Source organism: Podarcis gaigeae (genome assembly GCF_964106915.1).
Source record: "Podarcis gaigeae genome assembly, chromosome: 5".
Taxonomy (NCBI): Eukaryota; Metazoa; Chordata; class Lepidosauria; order Squamata; family Lacertidae; genus Podarcis; species Podarcis gaigeae.
The window spans coordinates 92,054,045-92,080,464 of NC_139681.1; the positions used below are offsets into that span (position 1 = coordinate 92,054,045).

Here is a 26,420-nt window from a genome sequence, read left to right on the forward strand (position 1 = left end):
TTGCTTTGGGAGCTGATGATGTACTGAAAAACTTAAGATGCGGTTTGGAGGCTTAGTTGGTATCTTAACCAGACAGCTCTGTTTAATGTGTGTGTATATGTGTGTGTAAGTTGCAAGCCTATATCTTTATAGCATTTGCACAATATGCTGCTTATTGTTGCCTAATGGAACCTGAGTGATTATTTCTTTTTATTTCAGACGCATGTTGCAGTCCCCGAAACAGCAGTATTGCAGTCAGTTGCCAATCTGGACAAACTTGTAGCTGTTATAGAATGTCAGCAACCAGAAGCAGATCTATACAGGTGCCATTTTTTATAATATAATTTTTTTCCCCAAAGCGGATTTATAGTGTTCTAAGGATTAGATGATTTTGCAGGAAACTCTTCTAGAAATTCTCATCTTTATGTGAATGCATGAGCTACTTAAATCTGTAAGTACTAGCAGAGAACCTTGCAGTGACTGTGCATACATAACACTCCTGACTGAAACATCCACTTCTTCAATGATAAACCTGGTTGCAAGGCCTGGCAAGGACCAGATAACTTAATGTGGGGTAGTCAACCTTTTTATACCTACTGCCCACTAATGCATCTTTCTAGGTGGTAAAATTTTCTTAGTGCCCACCAGTGCTCGATGGAAGGAGGATTCAGCTTGTGCCGTAGAACCCCCTGCTGCCCACCTAGAATCCTGAAACGCCCACTAGTGGGCAGTAGGGGCCAGGTTGACAATGCCTGACTTAATGGGTCAGTAGATTTGAACATTCATCTGCATCACTCTGCGCAGCTGTAGAATGAGAACAACTGTCCCATAATTTTCAAAAGCTCTGGAGATCTGTGTAGTTTCTTTTTTAAATCAGTTACTTTTGCACTGCCCTATAGTGGTAACCTGGTTGCAAGGCCTGGCAAGGACCAGATAATAATAATAATAATAATAATAATATCTTTATTGTCATTGCCCCCTCTCAGGGACAACGAAATTACTTGGCTGCTCCATCCACCCAGATAGGGCACTCCACTCAAAATCAGAACAACTATAAAAACGCTAATTAAAACAATATAATATAATACAGCAAGGAAGATTAGATGACTTTCAAAGTCCAGGTTTCCCATTCAGGGCCGAGATCGCTCTGGAGAAGAAGCTGTTCTTGAGACGGCTCGTTCTTGTCTTCATCGTCCTGTATCTCCGTCCCGACGGCAGGAGCTCGAAGAGACAGTGACCAGGATGCGATGGATCTTTTACTATGTCCAGTGCCTTCCTATGGCACCTTGTGGCATAAATCTGCTCTAAGGTGGAGAGTGGGCAGCCAACAATGCTCTCTGCTGCCTTAACAACTCTGCACAACCCCATCCTGTCCTGGGTAGTACAGCTTCCGTACCACACACATAAGCCATAAGTGAGCACGCTCTCAATGGCACAGTGATAGAAGGCAAGCAGCAGTTTCTGCGGAAGATGGTTTTTCCTTAGGATTCTTAAAAAGTACAGTCTCTGCTGCGCCTTCTTCACAAGCCCCCTTGTGTTGACACTCCAGGACAGATCCTCTTGTAATTCAATACCCAAAAAGCTGAACGTTGTTACCCTCTCCACACAGACCCCATCAATCAGAAGTGGCTGGACACTGCTCTTCTGTCTCCTGAAGTCCACCACAAGCTCCTTTGTCTTCCTTGTATTTATGAGCAAGTTGTTAGCTCTGCACCACTCTGTCAGCCGCTCCACCTCATCTCTATAGTCCGTTTCACCCTCCCTTTCAGAGATGAGCCCAATCACGGTTGTGTCATCTGCAAATTTGACAACCCTATTACTAGGGTGAGCAGCGACACAATCGTACGTGTAGAGAATATAAAGGAGCGGACTAAGTACGCATCCCTGTGGTGTTCCTGTGTTAGTCTTAAGTGTATTAGAGGTATAAGGGCCCAACCGAACCCTCTGGGTGCGGTCCGACAGAAAGGCCGATATCCACCCACAAAGCGATAACGGGAGCCCCAGATCTTCCAGTTTAGACACCAGACGTTGTGGTAGAATGGTATTAAATGCCGAGCTGAAATCTAAAAAAAGCAGTCTGGCATAACTTAATGGGACTCAGGTGGCGCTGTGGGTTAAAGCCTCAGCACCTAGGACTTGCCGATCGAAAGGTCGGCGGTTCGAATCCCTGCGGAGGGGTGCGCTCCCGTTGCTCGGTCCCAGCGCCTGCCAACCTAGCAGTTCGAAAGCACCTCCGGGTGCAAGTAGATAAATAGGGACCGCTTACCAGCGGGAAGGTAAACGGCGTTTCCGTGTGTGGCTCTGGCTCGCCAGAGCAGCGATGTCACGCTGGCCACGTGACCCGGAAGTGTCTCCGGACAGCGCTGGCCCCTGGCCTCTTAAGTGAGATGGGCGCACAACCCCAGAGTCTGTTAAGACTGGCCCGTACGGGCAGGGGTACCTTTACCTTTACCTATAGTGGTAACATCTTCAGCATTTGGAACAGATCTCTCCAACATTCTGGAATCCTTCACAAACCAGGAGGATTTCTTTGCCAGATCACGGGGGTGGGTGGGGCGGTTATTGGTTTGTTTGTTTTGGTTTTGTTTTATTATGTATTTTGTGTTTTCGTTTCGCATTTATTTTCTTTTTTGGTCAGCTGCCCTATGATCTTCGGATGAAGGGTGGTAGACAAATTTTATAAATAAATAAACATCCTCTTCCTTCTTTTGCATAGTTGTTGCTAACTTGCAGAGCTGGAATAGAAGAAATATGTCTTTCTGACACATTAATCTCTTTCGCAGATTCGTTGGACGAATAACAATAAGTCAACAAATTGAGGAAATAGTACGGTAAGCCAAGCGTTGGTAAAGGTCATGTGATTTGCCTTGAATTTAAACAGCATGTGTTTACAGCAGGGCTCCACAGCTTGTGAGCCACCAAGCTGGGGGAAATCCTTCAGCCACCAGGGATTCAGTAAATGGCTTGAAGCTCAGTGATAGAGCACATAATTTGCACATAAGACTTTCCAGATTCAGTGCCTCGCATCTCCAGTTCATAGAAATGCTTTGTAAAGGCATCTTCCTGAGGCCTTGGTGAAGTGCCGCCAGTACAAAATACTGCGCAAAATGAGCCAGGGACCTGGCTCTGTATGGGACAATTTTGTGTTTTTGCTGCCTGCCTGGGACTGCCCAGATCAGACATAGGTGTGGCTGCTGGATCATGGAGGCATGAGCTGCAGTTCCTTAACTGAGTTGAGTTAAATAATTTAAAAAAACAAAAACCCTCTAATTTATGCTAAGCCCATTCAGTTTGGTTACATGACCTGGCAATCTCATGTAAGTTATGCTTGCAAAAAGTGTGTTGCAACTCTATTTTAAAGACTTGTTTTTCCTCTTCCGGGCTTAGGCCAGACTCCTGAATGGAGATTGGCTCTGGCATACTTTACGCTAGCATTATTTAACCCATTGTAACTTATGCTGGCTTTCCACATTTAGGATTGCCCCCTAATTTCCTTCTTTTGTGCTACTAGAAAAAATTGGTGTATTTATTGAAACCACCAATCTTCTTTGACAGGTATTCATAACAGAATTAAAACCCACAAAAACTCTGCTGGATCAGGCCGTAGGTCTATTTTAGTCTAGCATCCTACTTCCTCCATATTTTAATAGCATTTTTATGAGAAAATGACCATCTTAATTGTGTAGCAGAGAACGTTCAGGTAGTTAGTAAAGAATTTGCTTCCTTATTCCAGAACTTGTTTTGCTAGCGCATAAATACTTGTAGGGAGTGTGCCAACTTCAGTTCCAGTGCTGCTTACATAATCTTGGACAGCTAATTAGGCTTTCTTTGTAGCAGAAACTGTGAAGAGGTGGCTACAGGTTGTGACTTCTTCCCGCACTTAGCAATGCCATGAACTGCTGCATCCCAGCTTGACCAGTTTGGAGTGAACTAACTTGCAAAACCAGTTTTTATTTCTTGCTGATAAGATCCATTAATCATGTCAATCCTTTAAGAAGATGTATCTCTCACATATATACTAATCCTGAATTTACAGATGTCTTATAGAAACTGTTTTCCCCTAAGTAGGCTGCCCCACCAACAGATGAAATGTGACCTAATGTAATTGATGATTGTTCCCCCATTTATGCCTAAACGACTTGGTTTCTGTGGACAGTCAATCAGAGAAGTTTCTGGCGTGCACCATGCTTCTCCCCTAAAGTAGCTTACAAACAAGTCATTGCACCAACATTCCACATATCCTTCCTCTCTGGGGTTATAGCTATGGGAAAGAGACTGACAACACTCGTCTGGGTAGCGGCCTTATTTGACTGAGGGCCTCCATTTACTGACTTGACTCTCCTGGAGTCATAAACACGTCCTTAAATACTGGTACAGTAGCTACTGGAACAGCAGGAGTTTCAAGCACCCCAGGGGTATCTGTTAAGAGTAACTGCAGGAGTTGGAGTTGTTACTCTTGTCCTTGCAGTAAAAAATAACACAGAACTGTAATTTTACAAGTTCAACCTCTTGTTTGCAAAGGGAAATGAAATTGTGAGTTGCCCAAGGTTTGCATCTTGTTAAATGGTAGGATAATAATGACGTTCTAAAAGAAACACAAGCTAATACAGCCACTGTTCAGTGCCGTGAGCATTACACGCAGATGCTACACTTGCTACAGGTACAAATAATCCTGGAGTTACTGCAGGAATTTTTGAAATGTGCAGATAATTAATGTTGCGTGAATTGATTGAAACCAAACGTTCTTTAGTTCTTAGACGTACACAGTAGAATTAAAAGTCCTTCGGGATCATGCTATAAGTCTGTTTTAGTTTAGCATTTTTTTCCTCCAGTGGCCAGTCAGATGCCTGCAGGATGCTCGGAAACTAGATTTGAGGATCAACAGCAGTAGGGGACCGCCACCCCCATCAGCTGGTATTTAGTAGCCTCCACACCAGAGAGAGTCCATATAGTGTTAATACGTCTATCAAGGGCAGTCTTCCATTAACTTGTCCTAGCCCCTTTTATGAACAAGCTATCTTAACTGCAGTGTATACCTCCTTCCCCTCCCTCCCTATTTCATCTTCTGTTTTCAGTTACTTTAGGCAAAATAGGAATGTTACCTGTTCTGTTGGGCTCTTGACTGTTACCGAGGATGAAATGTCACGCATAGCTTTCTTCACCTTGAATGAACCATAGCTTTATCCCTGTTGTTTATTCTCATTTGGTGCAAGTTGCATTTTGGAATTGGTGGAGTGGACATCTAAGCAAATGCCTGTTGATACATTGTGTTCTGTCAACATAAAAATTGACCTCTTTCTTTTTCAGACCTCTTGGACCCGAAAGTCTCTTACTTCGTGGAGCAAGATTGAAAAACACCAAAGAAATTTTTGGTTTGTAACCACATAAGTATTTCACAAATTGCTCAAAGATTCTTGAGGCAGGTTCCCCAGAATGTACGGTAGTTATCTTTTGAGCGTCAGTCAGAGGGGAACACCTTGGTGTACCTTGAATCATCTTCCCACTCTCCCTTTGACTAGGCCACTGGTGTTGCTATTCACCAGCATAGCCTGAGTAATCAGGGTGGCTTAAGGGCCCACACCCATAATTATTAATGAACAGTTTCTGCAGACTGCTAAAATAATCACAGACTAAATGTGCTGCAGAAACCCAGCAGACCCATCAACCAGAAATGCAGTTACCAGCCCAGCGAAGCATTCTTTTAGAATAAAATGTCTGTCTGGCTTCTAAAAACTAACAGAAAGGTTGGAGTTGGTCCCTTGGGAAAGGAGTTTCACAGACTTCCTGCCATTCCAGAGTTGGCCTTGTCCCAGGGACCACCGTTCTGCCAACCATACTTTGACTCTGGGTGAACACAGAGCAGAGCCCCCTAGGAAAAGATAAGAGTTTGACGTATTCCGGACACAAACAATATAGGGCTTTTAAAGGGCAAAAGCAGCACTTTGAATTGGACTCTGAAACCAACTGAAAGTCAATGAAGATGTTGCAGAACCAGCATATCTCCATTTGGAATGCCTTAATTAATACCCTGGTGGTTATATGCTTGACCAGCTGTTTCCCAAGCATGTTTCAAAGAGTGAAAAAAGCTGATGCAGTTTTGTGGAGCGTTTGACTTAGGTGGCTATTACTTTCAAAGCAAATTTCACATGCAACTGCAGTACATTACATGAAATGTAATAATAATGATAATTAATACTTTGATGTATTGCCTGCCCTTCACCATAAGGTCTTGGGGTGGGTTGCAGCAATTTAAAATATAATATTAAAAACAGTTGAAAACAAATGGCAGTCACAAGAGTAGGCTGAGTCCTAAAAATCTCTCTCTTTGGTCAAAAGCCTGAGTAAAGAAGTGCATCTTCAGTGTGCAACACAAACTCCTTAATGAAAATGCTAGACACAACTCTTCAGGGCGGAAATTCCACAACTTAAAACATTATGGTTAACGGGTTTCACATGCCCCTTGTATAATGGATATTAGCACAGACTTCAGAACAAGCTCACAATAGGACTTAAATTGGCTGTGTTTGGGCATAACTTTGTACAAGGCAGGCCTGTTTTCCCCTTCTGGCATGACCATGAGAAGAGAAGAGGCTGCTTCTTCCATTTAGATGCATCACAGTTCAGCATAAGCAATGGTTAATACAACAATTAGTTGAAATAAAATAGCTTCATAAACAATGGTTAGCAGTTGGTTTTTCCCTAACCATAGTGAGCAACAGTTAGTCCATAGTGTGGGATGGCAAAACAAGCTGCAGTTAAATTAAAACAGAAGCAACAACTCTCAAAGGCCTCCTTACAGCTGTTGCCGGTGTTGGGGAGGCAGCGGCGGTAGCAGGGAGTGTGCACTGCAGCTAGCTCTCATGACGCTAAGCTGGGATTTAGCTTTGTATCTGAACAAGCCCACAGTTTCTCATAACAGAGTATTGCTACAAATCTAATGTTTCTTGTATGGCTTTGCAGTCACAACGATAAAAATAGCACTCTGGCTTTGCTTTTTTTTTTAATCAGCACATGCTGCAGATACCAAGTCTAAACATCGATTTTGTTTGTTGTAGGTGTTGCAGTGTATACAGGAATGGAGACGAAGATGGCATTAAATTACAAGAGTAAATCACAGAAACGATCAGCAGTAGAAAAGTATGTGTCCTGCAGATTTTCACTGACTGGAAAATTGTAATGCTTTCAAAGTTCTCATAGGGTATTGCAAGCTGCAAAACTGGAAGTTTTAAGTGCTAATTTTTGGGGGAATGGAAAAAGAATCCTATTGTAATCTCTTACGTTTCTGAAGAGAACTGAGGTGTCGTGCTGGAAAATGACATGAGTATTGGGCCTTCTATATTTGATGTGAAGACAGGAGTGCCTGGCCTGCTCTGGTCTACGGGGTCACGAAGAGTCGGACACGACTAAACAACAACATTTGACGTAGTCCGGAGTAATCTAAAACCGATCAGTTGTGTGTACTCGCCCTTCACTTTCCAAGGATTTGCTTTGCTGCACTTTCTGCTTAATGAGCCTGACCTTCCAAACTCCCCCATAGCAATATTGTCTTTCCAGTCCCTTTCCTACCTAGGTTGGGAACAGAGGATTTCTCCTCCTAACTTTGCATACCCTGTTCCTCATAGTGAAGAGCAGCGTTCTTCTTGCACAACCAGAGATGGTTAGAAACAGGAGGGGAACATAAGACTGAACAATTCTTCCTTTCTTCTGTCCTGAGCAAGATAATCTTCCTCTACTGTGGGCACTTTTGACTTCTGGCTACAAACTAGAAGATCATATTCACGCAAAGACCGAATCACCCTCTTATTTTTTAACTGGAGTTGCTTTTATCTCCATCCACAAACATGCATGAGGATGTGTTTTTGCAGCATGTATGGTTGTGTTTGAATTGTGCCCATTCGTCCATGCTTGCTAATGAAGCTTTTTTCACAGGGTTATTGCCATCCTGTGGATATTTGTGCATTAAATTGGCACCCACCAATTTTGTTTCCTTAGGTCTATGAATTCCTTTTTGATTATCTATCTAATAATCCTCCTCTTTGAAGCAATCTTGAGTACAATATTGAAATATGCCTGGCAGTCTGAAGAAAAGTGGCATGAGCCTTGGTATAACCAGCAAACTGATCATGAAAGAAACAGCAGTAAGGTACAGTTTAAAATTATGTGCACATTCTGGGTGATTCCCCCTCTCCCCATGCTGCCTTGCCTAGTACTAGAGGGATGTAGTCATGCTGCTTAGACAGTTACTTGCTCAGGGATACCTTCTCTTCACTTCTAGGGAGCAGTGCCAGAATGTAAGTTTCCCAAGTTTGAGAGACATCCCATTGTTACAAGCCATTTTGCACACTGAGTAACTGATACTGGCATTGGTTTATACATGCACTAGCCAAGTCTACAGAGGCATATTAGCCTATGAAGTTAGTACTGCAAAAGGATTTCGTAGGAAAATGGTGCACTGCATCCAAGGTGGCAGTTTGCAAAGGGTCCAGTATTTCATTGCAAAGTTGTATTTTAAGATGTGGCACGGTGGTTAGGCTTACATTGCAGAGAATTGAGTTCTGTTCCTGACTGAACCACAACAAAGCGTACTGGGTCATCTTGGTTCTGTCGCTATCTCTCAGATTAACTGACCTCACAAGGTTGCTTTATGGATAAAATATGGCAGTGGGCGGAGGGAGCAACCATGGATGCCGCTCAAAGCTATCTGAAGGTGGGATGCAACTATAACCTAAATAAAATAAAAACAAAATAATCATCCCAGTTCAAAGCTTTCATATAAACCCAAACAGAAAGGTTAGCTTTTCGAAGGAGGTGTTGCGGTGTCCATTTAATAACAAGTGACTAAAGGACAGCAGGGCATTTTGCAATGATTATTATTTCTTCTTAAATAAATATGTTTCACTTTCAGTTTGGTGAATAATATTTCTCTTTCTTTCTCATTCAGATTCTGAGATTTATTTCAGATTTCCTTGCTTTCCTGGTCCTTTACAACTTCATTATTCCCATTTCACTGTACGTGACTGTTGAGATGCAGAAATTTCTAGGATCTTTTTTTATTGGTTGGGATCTTGACCTCTATCATGAAGAAACAAATGAGAAGGCCCAAGTGAATACTTCAGACCTCAATGAAGAGCTGGGACAGGTATAGAATGGATGTTTCAATATGATTTCCCCCACCCAGGTTCAGAACAGTCTATAATTCCAGTATCTGCTGAATTTATTCTAAAGTTGTTATTGATCAGTGATTTTGTGTACTTACCTTGCATTACCTATAAGCAGAGTGATGCACAATTCACACAAGCATGGGAAAGGTACAGAATTTTGAACTGGCATTCATTATTTTGAGAACTTTAGTTTTAAAAAACCATTTCCTACCCCTTAGAAAATGTGTAGAAATCTCTGAGACCAGAGAGAATTCAATGGGCTTTTTAGTTGCTGTGGATTGGGGCTTCAATGCAATGCAATAGTGCCTCGATCCTTTTTATTACTTAGAACAAATTGCATAGCACATAGTTGCCTCCTGAAGACCCCCGTTTCAAAATTTCAGTACTTCAAGAGAAAAGGAAAGGAGAGTTGGAGAGTTCTTCCAACTGGAAGATGGACAGTGGACCAATGGCCTGACTCTGCTTAAAACAGTTTTGTACATTCAAAACTTAGGCTAACTTTCCATAATGCAGGTTGCAGAAACCAGAGAACTGTGTTATCTTGATGCGTGTTTGTGTGTTAGGTCAACAGCGTTGAGCGATTCATGACAGACAAAAGAAAGTACTTTTATGCACTGTAGGTGAGAGAGAGGCTTTTCCCCAGTGTTTTGCTATGTAATGGGATTTGAGTACCACTCCCAGTTCAGCCTTGTGTCCTACAGATCACATCAACATTTTGTGTGCAGGTGGGGGAACAGACAAACTTGGTTTCACTGCTCCTAAACCTATTTTTCTTATCTCTCTTCTCAACTTACCATAGGTGGAGTATGTGTTTACAGATAAAACTGGTACGTTAACTGAAAATGTGATGCAGTTTCGGGAATGTTCTATTAATGGTATAAAGTACCAAGAGATCAATGGCAAACTGGTTCCAGAAGGGCTGATTGAGGATGTTCCAGATGGAATACAGCCTAGACTGGTAAGATTTTCTCCCAGTTTCAATTGATTAATGTCTCATGTAGTATTCCGGTTAAGTAGCTTAACACTCCTCAAGATTGGATTCCAAAAGGGACTTATTGAAGTGTTCAATAGGAAAATTGAATGATCGTTGTGTAGAGGTTTAGGTGGTTGGTTTGTTTTTTTTGAGGGACGATGAATTGTTTATATGGAGAGAACAGCTAGGTGATGTGCACACTTACTTCGAACAGTGTTCCATGGGGCATTTTCCAAGTTAACGTTCATAGGATTGCAGTCATGCATCTTGAGCCTATCCATGTTCTTGCTTGGAAGCAAATCTGATTTCTTGCAGTGGGGCTTTACCTCAAGTGAGTGCTGCATAGGAGTGCAACCTTTAGCAAGAGCGACTATATACGTTGTGCATCCGCTTGTCTCATTTTTGTGTGAGAGAGACTTCTGGATTTTGTGAAATGTTGCCTTGTGTATTGCCCGAGCTCACAATACCACTGCTGCAAAGGATTGGTAGCACCATGTTTGCTGTAAGATGCGGATCCACTATAACCCTGCAGCATTTAGGATATTTTATGATGCCAGGTTGGATATTTCCAAGGTTTGGCAGTAGACAAGTGTCACAGTCTTAGGGTTCAGGAGAAGAAAGTGATTATGTTGTTTGCTGAGAAGTTGCCTCTCTTCCCTTTTGGTCTGAAAGTTCCGCAGGTTTTAGTAACTCCTTTCTTTAGAGAAGAATAAAAAGAATTGCTTGTCAATTTTATGTTAACCTGTATTAATACCATGTTTTGCCTTCATGTTTTAAAAACAGACGGAAGAGGAGGAAATCTTCCTGAAAGCTGTTTGTCTCTGTCACACGGTACAAATTAATAATGACCAAACTGACGGCATTTGTGACAGTCCTTGGCGTAGCAATGGCATATCCTCTCAGCTGGAATACTATGCCTCCTCCCCAGATGAAAAGGCTTTAGTCGAAGCTGCCCGCAGGTGAGGATTAGAAGCCAAGGTTCTGTGCATTATTTAGCAGGCAAAAATGGCAACGTTGGAGAAGTTGAAACTTGCATCGTTTGTCCCGTTGAGCCCGGAAGAGCAAGGAGAGTGATGAAACAAGCTTTTCGCCTTTTCATGATTTAGCTCATAAAGCAAGCGTAACTATTGGAGTACCAGTCGTTCATGGTAGAGAGTATGACTTTCTTTAACATCTCATGGGGCCCCTGGAGCAGCTATGCATAATGAAGTAGTGACTCAAGGTCGTCATCCAGAGGAACTTTGCACAAGGCCAGATCTCTGGCAAAAGGGTAGCAGTGACTTTTAGCCCCTTCCTTTCCTCTTCAAGCTACATCCCTTCCTCATTGGTAACTTTCCTTTAATGAAAAGGTGCTTTTGAGACAAGGTCAGCTGGAATGTCAGCCGCCGGTACTGTTTTTGTATGATGTATACACAAATATATACAGAGGAGGGTGTTGTTAGATGTTTTAAATTATTACACGGACTATTTCATTGATAGGACAAAGGACTGTATTGAACTAATATAAAACTTAATAAAACAATAGTTTTCCAATACAAAAAAATTGCAGCTTACAGCTTTTAGTCAAAATGTAGTTCCTGGGTGATGAAATAGACGTACTATGATATTTAGAGGAACCAAAAGATTTGCGGAAAAAAATGTTAGAAAAAGAATACCAACCCCAAACAGCTCAATAATCTCGGAGCTCGATTTGTGGCCAGTGACACAGCAGGGGAAATTAAGAAGTATTACTGATTAGTTCTATGTCTGGAATCACGATTGCTTGTACAATGACTTTAATTCTTCTTTAAAATATTGTTTTATTTCTAAGATAATTCTTCCTGCTGGAGCAGGGCAGTATAATGCTTTTTGGTATTATCCAAGCAAATTGTTTTCATGGGAACACTTTTTTAAACTGACTTCTTTCTTCCAACTTTTTAAGGGTTGGTGTTGTGTTTACTGGAGCAAGCGCAGAAAGTATGGAGCTTAAAAGCTGTGGAAAGCCAGAAAGGTTAGTAATTAAGTAGTAATAATGTTTCTCAGACTGCTAAGATTCTGTAAGGTGTCTCAATCAGTGTTGATACATCAAACCAATCTGCATTATGCCCTCTTATAAAAAAGCAGTTTAACTGGCTTGCCTTTAATCTCAGAGGAGAACTCTCCTTGGCAATCACTCAAAGCTGAGTAAGATTGACTTCCATAAACACGGTTTTAACAGTGAGTCCGTAAGTGACTGTGGAAGCCAATTCTGGATCCACACAGTGGTTCCGCTCCTTCCTCCTGGGCCGTGTCCAGAAAGTGGTGGTGGGGGGTGAATGTTCAGACCCCTGGGCTCTCACTTGTGGGGTGCCTCAGGGTTCTGTCCTCTCCCCCATGCTTTTTAATATCTATATGAAGCCGCTGGGAGAGATCATCAGGGGGTTTGGACTGGGTGTTCATCAGTATGCAGATGACACCCAGCTCTACCTCTCCTTTAAATCAGAACCAGTGAAGGCGGTGAAGGTCCTGTGTGAGTGCCTGGAGGCGGTTGGAGGTTGGATGGCGGCTAACAGATTGAGGTTGAATCCTGACAAGACAGAAGTACTGTTTTTGGGGGACAGGAGGCGGGCAGGTGTGGAGGATTCCCTGGTCCTGAATGGGGTAACTGTGCCCCTGAAGGACCAGGTGCACAGCCTGGGAGTCATTTTGGACTCACAGCTGTCCATGGAGGCGCAGGTTAACTCTGTGTCCAGGGCAGCTGTCTACCAGCTCCACCTGGTACGCAGGCTAAGACCCTACCTCTCCGCGGACTGTCTCGCCAGAGTGGTGCATGCTCAAGTTATCTCACGCTTGGACTACTGCAACGCGCTCTACGTGGGGCTACCTTTGAAGGTGACCCGGAAACTGCAATTAATCCAGAATGCGGCAGCTAGACTGGTGACTGGGAGTGGCCGCCGGGACCACATAACACCGGTTCTGAGAGATCTGCATTGGCTCCCAGTACGTTTCCGAGCACGATTCAAAGTGTTGGTGCTGACCTTTAAAGCCCTAAACGGCCTCGGTCCTGTATACCTGAAGGAGCGTCTCCACCCCCATCGTTCAGCCCGGACACTGAGATCCAGCGCCGAGGGCCTTCTGGCGGTTCCCTCATTGCGAGAAGTGAGGCTACAGGGAACCAGACAGAGGGCCTTCTCGGTAGTGGCGCCCGCCCTGTGGAACGCCCTCCCATCAGATGTCAAAGAGATAAAGAAATACCTGACGTTCAGAAGACATCTTAAGGCAGCCCTGTTCAGGGAAGTTTTTAATATGTAATGCTGTACTGTTTTTAACACTGATTGGGAGCCGCCCAGAGTGGCTGGGGAAACTCAGCCAGATGGGCGGGGTATAAATAATAAATTATTATTATTATTATTATTATTATTATTATTATTATTATTATTATTCCACAGTGGGGACATAGGTTTCCGGGTGGGAGTTGATCACGGTGAGGGTTTGCCAAGCATGCCTTCCTCTTAGTACATTTCTCCCTTTCCTGAGTTTGAGCATCTTCAAAGCCCATGACACCTTTGGTAAAGGCTGTTCTCCAGTTGGAGAGCTTGCAGGCCAGTGTTTCCCAGTTGTCAATGTTTATACTACATTTTTTAAAAATTTGCCTTGAGAGAGTCTTTGTTGACCACCAGCAATACACTTTCCATTTTCAAGTTTAACTGGAAACTCATTGGGCTCCTAAGTTCAGTCTCTGGCATTTCCAGTTATAGATTCTTATATATTAGGGTGGAGGTTAAACAAGACTTAGTTAGATGGGCCATTGGTTGGACTTATTATGCCTATTGATCAATTTGTCCAGTTATGTCATATTATTCATAAATGACAGATGGAGGCAGGCCTGAAGGCAGATTTGATTGCAATATCTACACCATAGTTAGCTTATTTAGTCATTATCTATGATACATTGCAACTGCATGAGGTGGGGAGGGGAAATGCCAATTATATAATATGTTTGCTTGAAAATATGATAGCTGTATGTCGGTCACAGATACATTCTTGTCTGATTGGCAGTGGCTCTTCATAAGCCACGAATGAGAAGCTTGTTGCTTTTAACTGTTGCTTGACAGGTTACAGCTTTAAAACATTCCAGTGTTTTAAAACATGTTCGGATAAATATGTAGCGAGCTTTCTGTTTTTTTTCAAAGTGTATATTCTAATATACAATGAAGAGAAGTGTGTGGTCCCAAATTGAGTTCCTCCGAAGGAAAGGAATTCTGAAAACACAAGGAACATAGACTAGATAAATGGAAGAGATTTGGTAGAAGGATTATATCTAGAAACATGCTTGTTTCTGTACACATATTCCCTTTTTCTCCACCTGCCACTTGAGTCTCAGATGCCCCTTGAGTCTTGGCACCTCATCCATGTTTGAGAGTTAAAAGCTGCTCCCTGTTCCTGCATCCACCCAGTCTCTGAGCTGGGAGAATGCTGCTGCTTTTCTCCAGCCTCATCAGCGCAGCAGCAGGCATGTAGTTTTCTGTAGCTCTTGTGGTTCTTTAGATTCAACAATTTCTAGAGGAGTAGCTGCCTTAGTTTTGGGCAGCAAACAGCAAGAGTCTTGAGTATCTTAAGTAACTAACAAACTTATTATGGTACGGTCCGTAAAAGCTTGTGCCGTAATAGATTTGTTAAGTCTTTAAGGTGCTACAAGACTCTTTGTTAGGTTTAACAAGTAATACTATATTGATATTTTTGCCTTCAGTTTTTTAATACATACTGTAAACATAATCTTTCCCTTTTGAAGGTACAAATTACTACATGTTTTGGAGTTTGATGCAAATCGCAGAAGAATGAGCGTAATTGTAGAAAGCCCATCAGGTAAGAAACATCATGCATATTTATTGCTCCTTACCTTGCTTCTTAAAACCAAAAATTCCTGCTCAGTTTCCTTGTTGGGGACTCTTCTGGATGCTAAACAGGTTACTATGAACTGTAAACATGATTTACACTTAAATCCTTTGCAGGTGAGAAGCTCTTATTCACCAAAGGTGCAGAATCCGTTATTCTTCCTCGCAGTACAAGGGGAGAGGTAGAAAAAACCAGAATTCATGTGGATGAATTTGCTTTGGTATGTACAAGTGTTTTTTTGCTTTTCTTTAAAATTTGTTAGTAGATATCTACGTAAAACTTCTGCTAAACTTGAGAACCATTTAGTGCTGTGGTTGACACAGATGACTTATGGATACAGAAGATTGATGACTGTTCAATGTGGGACTAAGAGCTGATTCATACATGGTGGATTCTCCGCCCCTTTCTGTCTCCTTCAGGGGCTTGTGAGCTCAGACACCCAGGCAGAGTTGTGTAAAAGTTGAATTTGTGTCAACTACTCTCTGCTGATAGGCTTCTATGGCCACTGTCATTCCCGTGATGTGAACGCTTTGAAAAAGTGCCACTCCCTTGCGAGAGGCCAGAGCAGTGACATGGAGGCTATCCCATTTTTAAATCTGAATAGTAATAGAATGAAAGCTGCCTTTTCCAGAGTACCTGCAGATTATGGTCAACCAGTTGTATTGTGGAATTGGTTTTTGCATTGCTTTTGTCCTTCAGGTGCTCTTCCTATCCTTTCTCTTCATTTTGTTTATTGCAAGATATGGGGCAGCAACAACAGGCCTATGGGTGTCAATGATTTATTTATTTCTGTACTGCAAACACATATAAAATATATGCCATGTACAAGATCTCATTTAACACCACATGACAAACAAAACCAAAGCAAAATACATGAAAGAGAGTAAAGTACAGAATGGGTCACCACCCAGCTTGTAAAAAACAGTAAATCATTTAGAAATGTGATGGATGTCAGCTGGGCCTGTCTAATGCTGAAGTAACCCTTTTTGCTTTTCACAGAAAGGCTTAAGAACTCTGTGTGTAGCTTACAGAAAATTCACCGCTAAGGAGTATCAGGAAGTCGAAAAACGCCTTTTTGAGGCAAAAACCGCTTTACAACAGCGGGAAGAGCGATTGTCGGAGGTGTATAACTTTATAGAAAATGACCTGGAGCTGCTTGGAGCTACAGGAGTGGAAGACAAGTATGTACTACCTGAAGTAATTATTCGGATGTGGGACTTCTGCCCACTGCAGGGCAGCTTGCAAATTAATCTGTTCCATGCAAATTGGGGATTGGTTCCCTTCCTGTGGGGGTGATCTGAGCATATACCCCACCCCTCAATCACATATTGTGCCATGGTAAGCTGTGTGCATGTAGCCAGAGTCTGTGATGCTTCTCACTCTCTCAGAATGCAAGAGAGTACAGTCAGGGCCATTGCACCTGTAGTTGCAAGTGCAGTAACTTCGCTCTGAACTCCATACTATCATGGGAAGTGAATAGGCAGCATGCAGTTTCTACGTATCGGGCTGAAATCAATGCTCTTGGCATCAAAACCTTGGGTGTTCAGTGGCTGGAAAATCGTACCCTGTGGCTATGCTATATACCTTGTGCCAGCCAGCCTGACACTAGAAAAAACACCTGGCAATAGTCCTCCTTGGGATTGTCCTCTGACCACTTCAGTAGCAGGCATGAGCATTCATTGAATTTGGTGAAGTATGTTACCAAATACAAATGTTTAAAAGTGAGGTGTGTAAAGGCTTTGTGTAGAAGCCTAAGATAACGAGTGCCTCTTGAAGCTAGTGCAGGTATTATATACATAATATACATATATAATGTGCATTATAAGCTCTACTGGTAAAAGGTAAAGGTAAAGGACCCCTGGCAGTTAAGTCCAGTCGTGAATGACTCTGGGGTTGCGGCGCTCATCTCGCTTTACTGGCCGAGGGAACCGGCGTTTGTCCGCAGACAGTTTTTCTGGGTCATGTGGCCAGCGTGACTAAGCCGCTTCTGGCGAACCAGAGCAAGGCATGGAAACGCCGTTTACCTTCCCGCTGGAGTGGTACCTATTTATCTACTTGCACTTTGACGTGCTTTTGAACTGCTAGGTTGGCAGGAGCTGGGACCGAGCAACGGGAGCTCACCCCTTCATGGGGATTCGAACCACCGACCTTCCGATCGGCAAGCCCTAGGCTCAGTGGTTTAGACCACAGCGCCACCTGCGCTCTACTGGAGCCTGAAACAAAGCACTGAACTTGGTATTAAAACTGGAATTCAGCGTAATGAGAATTTGTGGAGGGTTTTTAAACATTTGTGGTTGGAAAAGGTATGCGTGAGAGTGTGCGGACTGCAGATAGGATAATCCCAGAAACCAGAGCATTTCTAGAACAACTCTTCCAGTGTTTTGAGAACAAGGCTTCTGTAGCGAAACCAGACTAAATCAAGCACAGTGAGACACGTTGTAATCATAAACAAATCAGTTGTAGCATTGTTGACGAGAATGGCTTGTTTTACTTTCAGACTCCAAGACAAAGTCCAGGAAACCATAGAAGCCCTCCGACTGGCAGGTATTAAAGTGTGGGTGCTCACTGGCGACAAGCACGAAACCGCTGTCAGTGTCAGTTTATCTTGCGGACACTTCCATAGAACCATGAACATCCTGGAACTTGTGCAACACAAATCAGACAGTACATGCGCAGAGCAGCTGAGGCAGCTAGCCAGAAGGTAAAATGCTGTGCTGTGTCTGGGTGGATAACGTTAACAGCTCTTAATGCAGAACTCCCTCGATACATAAATAAGCCAGTCGCTTTGCATCTCCCGTCTTTGCTGCATGACTCTTCACCTGATGCTAACAAGCCTGTTGCTTTGGGAAGGGAGAGGGATTCTTTGTCCTTCAGGTTCTTTTGAGGATTTGGTCTTCAGTGGGGGTGAGGAATGGATTGCAAGCAGTAACATTTCCTCCTTCCCTTGTTAGAATAGAGGAGGACCATGTAATCCAGCATGGGCTGGTGGTGGACGGGACCAGCCTCTCCCTGGCACTCAGGCAGCATGAGAAGCTCTTCATGGAAGTCTGCAGAAATTGCTCTGCCGTCCTGTGCTGTCGCATGGCGCCTCTGCAGAAAGCAAAGGTAATTTGCTCAGGTTGCAGGGTCATCTAGCAGCCACGATCTGCTGTGGAGGCGCCCTCAACACTTGTAGCATCCTCTGTTATTTATTTAATCCCTTTATTTAATACCTTGCTAATGGACTGGTTGAGAGCCAAACAGCAGCATAGCCACTCCCTTCCTATCTCCCATTCAAGTACTCTATACTGACGTAGTCTCTCGCACTTGAGTGGTTATAGAGCAAGCCTGAAACATGTGAAAACATTACAGCCCACATTCTTACTCTAGCCATCAAAAATTAGACTTCCAGCTACCATCCAATAATACATTACTCCCTTAATCTGTGTCCAGAGAACAGAGGTGGTAGGTCCTTACCCCAAGGAGCTTAAAGTGTATATTTTTTTAATGTATGCAAGGTTTGGTGGATTCTTAATTACTGTCCTGCCTACTGACTTTGCTAATGGCATTTTGTTATTTGAGCAGCTCCACAAAAAACCCCAAAAGGCAGTACCTGGGGTTCCATTTTTTAAAACCCTTTTTTTCTGTACAGGTTGTGCGGCTGTTGAAAACCTCTCCAGAGAAGCCTATCACATTAGCTATAGGAGATGGAGCTAACGATGTGAGCATGATACAGGAAGCTCATGTTGGGATAGGTAAGAGCCTTCTCATTGTGCAGTTCTATCTAGGTTTTTTTTGTTTTGGAGTCTTCAGAGTCTCCTTGCATTCAACAAGCAGAGTTATGATACGTATCTGCTTTGTGCATGAAAGACCTGGGGGATAAACCAGAGGCTCTGTCTGCACACGGATGACATATAAAAATGTATTTATAGCTCCCTTTTAGCCAAGGTTTTCTTCTAAAGAGGCTTACAATTTTTAAAGCAAAGGTATGATATAGTTTAGAGCAGCCTTCCTCAGCCTGGTGCCTGGCTTGTGCTGATGGGAGTTGTAGCGCAAAGCATCCAGAGGGCACCCAGTTGAGGAAGGCTGATTTTGGGTGATATGCTTGGGGGGGGGGGAGGCAGTGTCTTCTGACCCCTGGGAATATATGACCCAGTCCAGGTTCTCCCAGGGGGAAGTGACGGAAGGGGCTAGCAGATGGTGAAAATGCCAGTCTGCAGAAGAAGCCCTTCCACTGACTTTCAAGTTCCTGGCGCCAAAAAGAAAATAGGGGAAATACCTATGTAAAGAAGGGGGGGGGGGGAGAGCATACGTGGGACTTCAGTTTGTGCGTCCTTACTTTGTAGACGCTTGGCTTGCTTTCCACTCCATTGATTTAACCTTTGTATTGTGCTCAAAGCAGCTCACAGTAATGGCAATGACATTGAAAATTAGCAAACATCACAATCACTATAATAGTATCAAAAATGCAGTAGCATACAAAAAAAAAACCCATTGATGATTTAATACATTTCAATACACATTTGCAACAATTCCCAATGCCAGAAGCAGGTGCTGAGCACCAGCCCTTTTCTGTAGCACTACAGCATCTGTAAGACAGTGCATAGAGTTGGGCAGAATCTGTTCTAGAAGACCATTTACACAGAGAAAATACTACACCAGTATTTTCTTGCAAAAATTAGAAGCCTTCATTTTTACAGTGGTGCCTTCCCCTCTGTCTCCGGACCTGTTTAAAGCAAGGGGCGGAGGGGAGAAGATCGCTTCTCCCCGTTGCCGCCCCTTGGTTCAAAAGGGGTCCGGGGAGAGAGGGGAAGGCGCGCTGCGCTTCCCCGCTATCCCCGGAGCTTGCGGGGCAAGCTTCGTTTTGCGAAGCAAGCCCATAGGGAAATGTATCTTGCGAAGCGGCTAAGAAAACGAAAAACTCCTTTGTCTAGCGAGTTTTTCGTCTTCCGAGGCATTCGTCTTGCGGGGTACCACTGTATTCACCTACTTGCTCTCACACAGTGATGCTAATTACATGTGGCCTTTTTATTTCTAATCCAAACCAACAGGCAAGTGGTTTTTTAGAAACTTGTGCTACATAAATTGAGTTCATTCTTGCAGTAAGGAACTGAGCATTAATGGGCTTGTTGTTATTAAAAGCCCCAGACTAGATAATAACAACAACAGCAACAGCAACAACACAGCCTTACACGTGCAAGACCTCTCTTCTAGTCATTTTTTCCAGTTGCTTGTGTTAGTTTTACTGTGTTTCAGGCCACTGCCTTTGATTTTTGCATGCCTTGTGGGCAGGTGATAAAGGCACCTTAATTTTTCTTTTCTTCTCCATATATTACAGGTATTATGGGTAAAGAAGGAAGACAAGCTGTAAGAAACAGTGACTATGCAATTGCAAGATTTAAATTTCTTTCCAAATTACTTTTGGTCCACGGCCACCTTTATTATATTAGAATAGCAACCCTTGTACAGTACTTTTTTTACAAGGTAAGTTCCTGCAGATCATGACTGCATCTTTCCGTTGCTAGAAACATTTTGTTCTGATGGTACTTCCTTAAGGTTAACTGTACCAGGTGGAAGAACATTCAGAAACACCTAAACAGGACCTCTGTTTAGAAGTTATCCACTGCTGGTCTTTTAAGGACTCTGAATTGCCACACACATCATTAAAAGCTACAATATGGAATTGTCTTCAGCATGGTACTTTGCATTCTTAACATTTATTGGCAGAGCTGAGATACCTTTAACTGACTCAGTCTGGAACTTTATGTTAGAGAAGGAAATTTTCCTGTTTCTTCTTCTTCTTTTGCTCCATCGTGCATTGTTCAAGAACGCCCTCTGGTCTCCCAGATAAGCCTTTTGGGGTTTGCAGATGGGATAAGAGTATGGTAACTTCCCTTCCCTTCCCTTAACTTGGGATTCAAGCTGAAAATGATTGTCATTTAAACAGCATGGTTTGCAAACCAGGTAGTTTCAGTACATGGGTCGGGGGTTACATTCCAGGGCAAAAAATGTGTATATACTAGAACCGCCTCCATATGGTAAACCTTGCCTTCCAAGCAAGGCAGAGAGCTTTCCAGTTTGCTTTCCAGACTCTGGGATGCTCTCGCAAGATCTCACAGCGCCATCCGAGTTCCTGTGAAATCTCACAAGAGCATCCCGGAGCCCAGGAGGTATGAGAGCTTAACAGCTCTTTCCACGCCGGGAAAACCCAGTTCAAAAGGAGCTTTTAAGCTCTCTGCCTTGTGTGAAATTAATTTTTAGGATCTGAGTCAGCCAGCTTTCAACTACACAAGGTTGAAATTGTGCAAGTTCATTGTGCACAAGATGTAATCATACTTTACCTAGTTTCCTAGTTTTATAAGGTAACTGTGGCCTCCATGTGATGGACACATAATGAAAAACTATGGTCAATAGACAAGGAAGGAGGGATCCCTCCGGGGGGGGGCAGGGTCCACATGCTCTCCATTTGTAAACCATAATTGTCAGAGCTGTTAAGTCTTCACTCTAATGTAGACTTAGGACCTGAGATTCTTTATTTGGTAATGGAAACGATGGTATCTGAGATACAGGAGAGCATTTTAGTGTATCATAAATATTATCCACATTAGAACTTTCCTTTTTAGTCCAACAAGTGTGTCCTAGCTAGCTGTATCTTATTACCCTGATCCTGAATTCGATAGTGTCCAGGATTAAAAATCTTTGTAAGGTTGGGATTTGCTCTGTTCCTCCTAGGATTCCTAATTAAACATTATGGCTAGTGGCCTATATAAACTTAGACCCGTTTCAATATCCGTGATATGCTGTACTTGCTTGATGTCGCTTAACTGGTTCTGCTTCACTTTTTGTTTTCCAGAATGTGTGCTTTATTACACCACAGTTTTTATATCAATTCTTTTGCTTGTTTTCACAACAAGTAAGTATTCATTTGAATATTTCTTCCAGTTCCTCACCCCACCCCAATGCATTTATGGGTGGATATAGAGAAGTGAGAGAAAGAAAAATAGAATATTTTATATTATACAATTGCTAAAACAGAATGACTGTTCCTACAGCCAAATAACCCTTAAGTATCATCTTGGTCCCTGACAGGGTGAGCTCTTGTTGCTCGGTCCCAGCTCCTGCCAACCTAGCAATTCAAAAGCACGTCAAAGTGCAAGTAGATAAATAGATACCGCTCTGGTGGGAAGGTAAATGGCGTTTCTGTGCGCTACTCTGGTTTTGCCAGAAGCGGCTTAGTCATGCTGGCCGCATGACCTGGAAAAACGGTGTGCAGACAAACACTGGCTCCCTCAGCCAGTAAAGTGAGATGAGCACCGCAACCCCAGAATCGTTCATGAGTGGACTTAACTGTCGGGGTCCTTTACCTTTAACATCTTGGTATCACATCTCTTCTCTATCCCCCCTACCTTTTTTTTGTATATCTACCTTTAAAATTATCATTTGTAAAGTCATAGAAATATACAAGAATGCTTCTGTGTCTTTGGGGAAGATTTTTATTTTCAATGTGAAAATAGCCTCAAGGGTCATTAAAGACTTTGCCCTACAGAATGAGAGATGCACAAAGTGAAGTGATACCCATCTTTGTACCAGTTGGTTGGGTACCAACCTTTTTCCTTTCTCTGAGGTGTTAGGGTCTACAAGAAACTTCAAAAGAGGTAGACTTGTGCTAGGAAGCTGAAAACACATTTAGAGCATGGTGAACTCATAACATTCACTAGTTCTTGTGGTTTGAAGCATCACTGTATGTAAGCTGCAGTGAGGGAATGGGGGCATATTGGTTTTGTGGTGCATCTTTGACGTTATAGAACTGGATGCCTTTTGGTTTTATAGAAATAAAACCTGGCTTTTGAATTGCTCGCAACTGAGCACTTTTGACTCGTAAGTCCTGTCTTCTGTTTCTGCATTTCAGAACCACTAATTCCCCTCCTTTCCTGCTTTTCAGACTCTGTACGACAGTGTGTACCTGACTTTGTACAACATTTGTTTCACCTCCCTGCCAGTCCTCATGTACAGTCTTTTTGAACAGCACGTGCATCCCCATGTATTACACAGCAAGCCAACGCTGTATCGGTAAGCATGCTCTCCTGGGGGGAGGGGGCTGTGCTTAATAAATGAGTAATGGGGCACTCCCCCCCCCCGCCCCACCTCAAGTCGTAGAAAAACAGCGGCACCAGAAGCTGTTAAAAGCACCAGTACTAGATGATCCCAGCCTGCTTGTTTTGATGTAACCGGCAGATATTCTTCTTGTGAACACTGAATAACTGAAAAGTGGGTGAGCCATAGTCAGTCGTCAAAGCAAATACAGTGGTACCTCTGGTTACAAACGCTTCAGGTTATGAGACCCGCTAACCCGGAAGTAGCTGATCCTGGTTGTGAACTTTGCCCCAGGATGTGAACGGAAATCACGTGTTAGAGGCCCCATTAGCAAAAGTGCGCCTCAGGATAAGAATGGTTTCAGCTTAAGAACGGACCTCCTGAACAAATTGTTTGTAACCAGAGGTACCACTGTATATAGTTTGCACATGGAAGATTCCTTGCTCAGTCTAGCCATATCCTGTTTATGATGGCAGGACTTGGCTGAGACTGTTGCAAAGAAAGGGAGGCAACACTAGGCTAAATGAGTCCAAGGGTCAGGCTGTAACTCTGAGACTAGGGAGCCCCTGGCCCTCCAGATGTTGCTGGACTGCAACTCCCATCCGCCTCAGCATGGTCCCAAACGCGAGAGATGATGGGAGTTGTAGTTTCAGCAACATCCGGAAGAGCCACAGGTTCCCCACCCCCTGCTATAAGGCAACCACATGTTCACGAGGTCAGTTTTTAATATGTTCAGGAACGTTTGTGTCGGTGCAGGGAACACCAAAAAGCTGTCCTTTCCTTTCCGTTCTCTGATAGTATGATAGAACATCTTCTCATCTGTTTGACAGAATGACACTCAGAATACGCAAAATAGTTTTCTTTGCTTGGAAAACTATTGAACCCGCCATGGTACTTTTCATTCTTCAAATTGGGTACGGTGGTACGGAGTAAAACTTCAAAATCAAATGTCAGGATGGATAACTGGCTGCCTTCATTTGTTGAGGGAGGTCAGTCACAGATGTTTCCATTCCGCTCTGAAAACTAAGGAGACGCTACTCTTAACATTTGAATCCTAGGTTTTGTTAATTTAAGAATTTTGCTAAAGAATGCCACAAGATATTTTTTTTTGAGAGACTGGGCTGAACCACATCACCACAGAGCTGCAAAAGCTAAGAACCTGTGAAGCCCTCTGGTTTCAAAGCTTGAAATGTACTGCTTGATCTGTTAAAAGGTCAGTTTATCTGTTTAAGTCCTGGCTCCCATAAAGTCATCAATCAAGCCAATTGTATTTTGACAAATGGGGGAAACTGGCTCATTGGGGAATGTTCCTGGAAGCCGCAAGGTCAGTACATCATTTAATTTTGCAGTGACACTATCAGATGTTTATCCTATTGCATCTCAGGTGGCTAGAGAACGTTTTTATGGTTTTAGCAGAAGAGGTGCTCTCTGATGCAATGGTGATTGTATCTCAAGTGCATAGAGTTAAAATGGGCTTTCTGTTAATTGGAAAGTAGCAGTAAAGGCCTTGTATCCTTTTCCCTTTACAGAGACATCAGTAAAAATGCCCACTTGGGCTTTAAACCTTTCCTTTACTGGACCTTCCTGGGATTCGTTCATGCTTTTGTTTTCTTCTTTGGCTCATATATTCTGATGGGAGAAGACACTTCATTGCTGGGAAATGGCCAGGTAAAGTAGAATGCACACTTACGATAGAGAAATCACAAGCACCTGTAACATTTCTGGGAAGTTTATGTTTGATCGACTACAAAATCACTTGTTAAGCATATTTAAACCTTGGGTGTCTTAATCTATTTAAATATGATTTTCTGTAGGCTTTGACCTAGAATAATGTGAGGGTACCTCCACGTGAATAACTCAGAGATCTTGTTCTTGGGCTGCTCAGATCATAGCAGAGCATAATGGTCTTTGTGTTTATCATTGTGGTTATCATGTGGCCAGTTGTTTGGAAATCTTAAAAATGCTGTTGGCTTGCCCAACTTGAGGATCACCATGTCAATGCACTCAGTGCCTTGATATGGTGGCGAATAACTAAAAATACTTTTACAGAGCACTTAACTGTGTTAATTGGGCTGACATATGTTCTCTCTAATCCTTACGGGGTGATTGCATTACTCTTTCCTGTATTGCAAATTGGATGTAGGCGGGGTGAGAGGTTGGGAATTACATTAAGGCTACCAGGCAAGTTTATGGGGGAAGTGCCATTGGAATAAGAACTTCTGGGTTTATAACTTAGTCACAACATTTCTTCCATTTAGCAGTGAAGGAGGATTGTGTCTGCTTTCCTCCTTGTCTGTGCATGCATAGGATTGGGGAGTGGCAATTAGTGGTGGCGTCCCACAACAGAATTCAGCAACTTGGTTCTGTGCTATCCATGTCACTGCAGCAAAATTCACCTATTTTTGGCAACCTTGGTACCATAGCTGAACTAATTCAGTAGTCAATTCGAGCCTCCAGGAGCTCCTTTTTCGGTTGCTTCCTAAGCCATTCCTAGCCTGTCCACATTGAATGTGAGACTGAGGGTTTTGATGGTCCACTTCTGCCACAATAAAAATCACTCCAGGGCACAGCTTGGCTTCACCCTGTCAAGCGATAAGGAGGAGTTTGGCCATGCATCAGCTGTGGCTAAATGCTTATTTGTTAGGGGTCATAGTTCAACTGCAGGCAGAGTTTCTTTTCCCTCCTCATGAGATCCTTTTAACCAACCTGAAATCTGTGGTAGAATGGGACACAGTGGTTTCAACCAAGAATTTTGGCAGGGTTGAAGCTAAGAGAGAATGTTTTTCTGTGAGTGTCTCTGCCTATCTCTCTCTTTCTCTCTCTCTCTCTCTCTCTCTCTCTCTCCCTCTCTCCCTCTCTCCCTCTCTCCCTCTCTCCCCCTCTCCTATCTATCTCCTCTATCTCTCTTTCTAATTCATATCCTTACTCTGTCATACTGTACTTCAATTTGATCTTTTAGTTTTCTTCCCCCCCCCCTTTTTTTCACGCTGTGCATGTCATCAGATATTGAAATCTAACAGGCAAATGGTAAGAGTCTGTGTTGTAGGAAGAGCGATACAGAAATCAGCAGATACAGTGTCTTTGTATCTGTGGTGAAGAATGCAGCATGTATCCTCCATGAATACATTCAAAAATAAATGGTGGCAAGAGTCTCACTTCAGGTGACAGCGGCACCGTGTGATGGATAGACACTTTATGTGTTAAGTGTAATTTTACTCTAGAAGTACTTCTATATTATAATCCTGGAATAGATGAAGAAACCTTTGTACTAAACACAGTATTAAAAGACTATCTGTGTAAACAGACTGGCAGTGTATTTTTTACAATGCTGAGCACAGAGCAGATGAGCATAACTGCTGCCCAAGTGTGGGCTGCGTCTC

General features: G+C 42.9%; 1 protein-coding gene across 16 annotated transcripts in view; it reads left to right on the forward strand.

Moving 5' to 3' along the window:
- Positions 1–26,420, forward strand: part of ATP11B (ATPase phospholipid transporting 11B (putative)) — an 80,818-nt gene that overhangs the window by 26,769 nt on the left and 27,629 nt on the right. For all 16 annotated transcript variants that reach the window (XR_014564292.1, XR_014564293.1, XR_014564294.1 and 13 more), the window contains exons 7-25: positions 199–302; positions 2,763–2,810; positions 5,287–5,351; positions 7,035–7,116; positions 7,972–8,122; positions 8,921–9,118; positions 9,940–10,098; positions 10,897–11,072; positions 12,035–12,103; positions 14,864–14,937; positions 15,084–15,187; positions 15,967–16,148; positions 17,465–17,668; positions 17,919–18,072; positions 18,599–18,701; positions 20,285–20,430; positions 21,800–21,859; positions 22,889–23,016; positions 24,570–24,708. Coding sequence is in view for 10 of the 16 variants with exons in the window: in XM_083739245.1 (XP_083595371.1) it covers positions 199–302; positions 2,763–2,810; positions 5,287–5,351; positions 7,035–7,116; positions 7,972–8,122; positions 8,921–9,118; positions 9,940–10,098; positions 10,897–11,072; positions 12,035–12,103; positions 14,864–14,937; positions 15,084–15,187; positions 15,967–16,148; positions 17,465–17,668; positions 17,919–18,072; positions 18,599–18,701; positions 20,285–20,430; positions 21,800–21,859; positions 22,889–23,016; positions 24,570–24,708 (2,346 nt within the window). In the remaining 6 variants the exon portion in view is untranslated. The remainder of the gene's footprint in view (positions 1–198; positions 303–2,762; positions 2,811–5,286; positions 5,352–7,034; positions 7,117–7,971; positions 8,123–8,920; positions 9,119–9,939; positions 10,099–10,896; positions 11,073–12,034; positions 12,104–14,863; positions 14,938–15,083; positions 15,188–15,966; positions 16,149–17,464; positions 17,669–17,918; positions 18,073–18,598; positions 18,702–20,284; positions 20,431–21,799; positions 21,860–22,888; positions 23,017–24,569; positions 24,709–26,420) is intronic.